Source organism: Priapulus caudatus, unplaced genomic scaffold (genome assembly GCF_000485595.1).
Source record: "Priapulus caudatus unplaced genomic scaffold, Priapulus_caudatus-5.0.1 Scaffold37, whole genome shotgun sequence".
NCBI classification, from domain to species: domain Eukaryota; kingdom Metazoa; phylum Priapulida; class Priapulimorpha; order Priapulimorphida; family Priapulidae; genus Priapulus; species Priapulus caudatus.
In genome coordinates, this window is record NW_014577098.1 from 174,328 (window position 1) to 180,362 (window position 6,035).

The 6,035-nt window shown below is 44.4% G+C and overlaps 1 protein-coding gene across 1 annotated transcript in view; it reads right to left on the reverse strand.

Annotated features, from left to right (window-relative positions):
- Window positions 1-929: 929 nt before the first annotated feature.
- The window catches only part of LOC106818635 (zinc transporter ZIP6-like), a 23,059-nt gene continuing 17,953 nt past the window's right edge, over window positions 930-6,035 (reverse strand). The window contains exons 6-9 of the mRNA XM_014823327.1: window positions 2,893-3,084; window positions 2,034-2,202; window positions 1,546-1,698; window positions 930-1,135 (exon numbers count right to left, since the gene is read on the reverse strand). Of these exons, the coding sequence (XP_014678813.1) occupies window positions 930-1,135; window positions 1,546-1,698; window positions 2,034-2,202; window positions 2,893-3,084 (720 nt within the window). The remainder of the gene's footprint in view (window positions 1,136-1,545; window positions 1,699-2,033; window positions 2,203-2,892; window positions 3,085-6,035) is intronic.

Consider the following 6,035-nt stretch of genomic DNA (forward strand, 5'->3'; position numbering starts at 1 on the left):
TATACACTACGCCACGGGGTTGAGACCCCTAGAAATAAGCGATGGTACGTCAGGCGAATCGTCTATCCACGCCACGCACGCAGAACCGCACACGCATACGCACGCACGCACAACGAACACGTGCACGCGCATTCACATGCACGCACACATCGCACGCCAATGTTCCGGACTCATTTTGGGCCACCGATGCGTATGTGTTCTTCGAACACTGCGATAACCCAACCAGCATGCGCCCCATGCCGGTACCAGCATGGGGGCTGCCGACATTACTGTACAAGTCACACTCTCGTCAAACTCAGCGCTGCGGGCTGCAACGCAGCGGGCGTGCTGGCCACTCCGCGCTTTGTATGCAATCTTCATCGCCTTCCGGCAAATCTGAGAAAGAAAACATCCGGCGATGCCAGCCAATTGTTAGAGATATACAGGCAGATGTATGAATCATATATATATGTGTGCTGTAGTGTGTGTGTGTGCTGTGTGTCGTGTGTGGTGTGTGTGCTGTTGTGGTGTGTGTGTTGTGTGGTGCTGTATGTGCGTGTGTGTGTGTGTGTGTGCTGTGTGTGCAGTGTGCGTGTGCGCATCGTGGCGTGAGCGTGGTGCGTGGGTGCGTGTCGAGTGCCTTCCTGCTTGTCGTTGCGTGTCCGTGTGCGTGCGTGCCGATGCGAGCGAACGTGCGTGCGTGCCGTGGCGTGGTCGCGTGTTGTGTGTGTGTATGTGTGTGATGTGTGTGTGTGTGTGTGTGTGTGTGTGTGTGTGTGTGTGTGTGTGTGTGTGTGTAATTAAATTATATGTATAACATGTAAGGATAGCAATGAATTCATATTTACATAATAATAATAATAATAATAATAACAGCAGCAACAACAACAACAACAACAACAACAACAACAACAACAACAGCAGCAGCAACAACAGCAACAACAGCAGTATCAGCAGTGTCGGCTCACCATCTCGACAAGAGATATGTAGAGAAACATGCCGGCCGTCGCCGCGAAGATCCACTGTCGCACGTCGGCGTCAGCGCCGACAGATACGCCGACGAAGAATCCAGCGAAGCCAGTGAGAGCAGCGAGCAGGTTCAGGCCGAGGGCCTGCTTCACGGTGAGACCCAGCGACAGGAAGAGAGCGAAGTCACCTGCGGAGAACAAAGGGTCACGGGTCAAAGGATAATGGTCTAGCGCCAAGTCTGATTCAGGGTCAATGTCATTGCTCAATGGTTAAGGGTCAAGTGTGGAGGCTCTAGATTTAAAGTTTAATGTTGTCGAGGTTCAGGGGGGTTTACACGTACAAGATGTTCCAGCATGCAATTGTAAAATGCCGCGCACACATGCACGCACGCACACACACGCGCACGCACACACGCGCACGCACACACGCATGCGTACGCACGCACACACACGCATGCTTATCACGCACACACGCATACGTACGCACGCATAGACGCGGGCGTCCATTTCATGTCTAGATATGAGTTTCAGGGATTTGGAACGCTATGGCCTTACGCTCGTCTATAATTCGCAGCCTAGCAGCAACAAGCTCTAGTACCTAGTTCGTGCGGAAGTTCGTGGCATAGCACGGCTATGGACGTAGACATGCCGCCTTCGGTACTTCCGGCGAATGCAGCGCCAATAGCGAGACCATCGCTGACGTTGTGCATGATATCACCCATGAGTATCATCAGCGCCACCGTGTTGAAAGCTGCGAAAAAAATAAAATTACGTCTTTTTTTTAAATTTGAAAACATTTATCTTATTATTACATCGCGTTTATTTATTCGATTATTATGATATTTATTTGGCGTTCATTTATTTTTAATGTTTATTATTATAATTACGTGATATAATAATATACATAACTATATAATTGCACTATTATCGCGTCGAATGACGTCCTCACGTAATGGCAACCATCGCCAGCGAACGTAAAGTTTTGCCTCTTTTTTTCACTTCGAGGCTTAACGTGCCAAAGAATATTCCTCCCACCCACAAGTACAGAGAAGAAAAAAGAATGACGCACAGAAACGCATGACTTACATGAGCAGAAACTGCGTGCTCGTTCCCGTGTGTTGCTTGTTTTAAGCTTTGAGGTATTAGCGTTTGCATCGTGGGCTACGCCGTTAGTTGCGCCGTAGGGAAGGACAGTGGACAACGCACTGTCGAGTGTGGTTGTGCTGCCACCTCGCGACAAGTCCAGGCTCGACGTCTGTAGACAGCGGGAGACATTGTTAACGGCGACATCTGGCGTTATTAAATTGCGGTGCAAAATGAAATTGATATGAAAACGATCAGATAAATTCAGATAACAAAATGCGATATCAAAACGCAAATAATTAGAAGATTATTAAATGTTAAAAATTAATATTTGCCATGGAACGCTCGTGCGCTATTGTAACTTGTATGCATTTATTTAATTAATTCGATTTAAATTAAGAAGAATATGAGAAAAGCTGAGAGCTATAGGTTTTAAACCTCAAGGCCCCACGAAATAATACCAGATACGAATGATCAACGTTCACTATTATGGAATAACTTCATCAGATTTCATAATAGTATGAGAGTATGAATGTATTTCGCGTGATAACCTTTGTGTAAATAACCTAAAATAGTTTCGAGAACTATAGTTCAAGTCTAGCTGTCTTTGCTAAGCCGAATTAATGCACCAGCGAGTTTAGTGGCCACCAGATGGCAGTAGGCGACAAGAGCATAAAATACCCATTGATTGTGAACACTGATCTATATACTAATATATATATATATATATACATATATATACACACACACATATATATATATATATATATATACATATATATACATATATATATATACATATATATCTATACATATAGTTGGTATATAAAGATCAGTGACTGTGAACAGCCTTGGTGCTCACCAGATTTTGTCGCGACACCGACGATTGTATGTTGCTGCTCTGTCGACGCGTGTACTGCTTCAGGATAACGGGGTCCGGCACGTGACTGTGTCCCGTGCTCTTACGGAACGGACTGCCTCGCGTCAATGCCTCGTGGTCGGGAACGTGACTGTGACCGTGTCCACCTCCGCCGCCGGGCGCGTGGTCGGCGTCCTGTTGTCAAGCAACAAGCGCGAAAACTCAGCTACGGGGTCACGCGGGCAACGCTGTGGCTATATGCCCGGCAGCCGTCAGATATATGCCGGCTGCCGGGCATATAGCCACGCTAGTGGAGCGTAGTGGAGCGCCTAGTGGAGCGTTATTGCGGCACGAGTGCAATCAACATACGCTATGGTGTGCTTGATAGACACTAGGCTTGATAAAGCATTAAGAGTAGGCCCAGATATGTCCCCGTTATATAGTTAATTGCAACCTGATACGTTCCGACCCTTACGGGTTGGACTGGTGCCTCGTCGTTTTTACGTGGTGAAAACGTACGGAATATGCTGTTAAAATCGCCTGCTTTAATTTCCCCGGAAATCATATCGATTTAGGTCAAATGTTAATAGTCCCAGTAATTGACCCGGATAGATTTTCAACACATTCCACACATACGTATTAACTTCATGACCGTGTCAAATTGTTCACGCGTCAATAAAAACAATAACAAAATGGCGATTCGCAAATGTTAATGTAATACCGTTTCGGGGCCTTGCACCGAATCCTTGGCTAATTCCACTAATGTCTCAAAGACGAAGAATCCGTAGATGGCGCCCAAGACCGCCAGCAGCTTCAGAATCATGGGTTCTATAACGATATTTAGCGCCGTGCTGCCATCTACATTCTCATCTTCGTGGCCATGTGCTGTCTCCTTGTGTTCATGCCCACCTAACGACTAACAAAAAGATGCACACATTAATGTGTGTTATTGTTGTTATTGTTGTTGTTGTCGTTATTATTATTATCATCATCATCACTGCTATGACGAATACTGTTATTGGGGACAATTTACGATTTAGTTAATAACGGGGTAAATAAAATAAAAAATAATACAAAATTAAAAGGCAAACGATGCTGCTTGAACGCCAAGCCTTTGGTTGTCAAGAAAAGCCATCTCGTCTAAGCATGATCATTATGCCGGCCACGCGATGAAGCTACGGTCGCGAGAAAGAATTCTACTCACATGTGGTATTAGATGAAGCAGAGCGTCCCCAACCATGGTGCCGATAGCCAGAGCAATGAAACCCATCATGATGTAATGGTAGGAGACAGTACTGATGAAGGGGATCGTAATCGCACCAATCAGCGACAAGAGACTGATCACGAGGATCGCTAGAGCTCCGTATCCATACGCTGGAAAAGAAGTTGGCCAAAAAAATCAAGAACAATTTGTTGTTGTTGTTGTTGTGCCTTGCGGCGACAATTCAAAGGGTAGCATTGTCGTTTCTCTCGTGTTTGTTTGTGTCGTGTTTTTTTTTTAGCTTATAGTATGGCTGTTAATATTAAATGATTTGCTCTGCACCGCGGCACCACAAGTTGACGGTTGCGGCGAACTTGATACCTTTTTAAACTGACGCGATTAAATTTATTACACTTAGATATCATCATATATATATATATATAGTAACACGTTATAAATATATGATAGGCGTGTATACATATAAACTCGCTGACGCGATGTGTTCATGACAACTACGGAAATAGTTCCTTATCTAATTTGCAACAACGTTATCGGAACATTGACAGATAGATTTTATTAATTGGTGAAAATTTTGGTGCAACTACTACAACCTCTACTACGCAGTCGTGATCAAAAGACGTATGTATCGACTGAAAACATCACCTCCTCCCACTTTATCACTCTCCCTCCCCTCTATCTCTCTCTCTTCGCCTCTCCCGTTCTTTCACTCGCTTGTTTTCTCTCTCGCTCAACCATGCCAATTCTCCCTATTGCTTGCTGCTCCTCTCTATCCCTTTACTCGCATGTTGTCAACAATTTTCCTAACCACGATTGTTACTTTGGTAGTAATTTCGCACGGCAGCTGCCTCTGGTAACAACAGTCATAGGGTAATAACCGTGTTGCAAGTATCCGGTGGTGACAACATAAAGAACACTTATCCACCTAAACAACCTAATTAACCTGTGCAATATCAGGAGTAGATTATAGGGACTATTATCCCTATTATCCCTATTATCCCTATTATCCCTATTATCCCTATTATCTCTATTATCCCTATTATCCCTATTATCCCTATTATCTAATCCTGGCGATATGCATGTCAGGTGCATTGTGTAGCTTCTCCCGCCCCCCACGCTCCTCTCTCCTTCCCGCTCGCTCGCACTTCCTCTCCCTCTCCCTTCCCTCTCCCGTTATCTCGTTCGCTCTCTTTCTTTCTCTCACTCTCTTTATTCTCTTGTTCCCTTTTTCTACTTCTTACTATATATATATATAGTGTGTGTGTGTGTCTGTGTGTGTGCGTGCGTGCGTGCGTGCGTGTATGTGTGTGTGTGTGTGTGTGTGTGTGTGTGTGTGTGTGTGTGTGTGTGTGTGTGTGTGTGTATGTGTGTGCGTGCGTGTTTGTGTGCGACCGTGTGTGTGTGTGTATAATTATATTAGATACCTTCGAGTTTGGTTGGAGTGTATTGGTTGCTTTCTGTTTCCGTCTTTTTCTCGCAGGATTTGCTGACGATCTGTTGCAGAAGAGCTGGGCACGCTTCTATGAAGTCTGTCTCCGAAAGTCTATAAGAACTCGGGTAATCGAACACCTCCCATAGTTGCTCAGCCGTGAAACACTGCAGACGACAAACAAGAGGCGAAAATTATTAATTAATTAATTTATTTATTTATTTGTTTATTTATTAGTTAATTTATTTATTTACTTATTTATTACCGGTACGTTACAGTGATTATTAAGCGCCACCTACTATGTACAAAATATATCATCAATAATTAACTTATCTAGCCATTTATATCGAGCATCGCTATCACCATGGTAACCTAGTGCAGGCATTCACACATGCATGGTTGCTTGTGCCCATGAAGCGATGGTACAGGGTATGCGCATCTAACATAATTGCGACAGTATCGGTGTCGCCTATATACATATACAATTTGAACGTATTA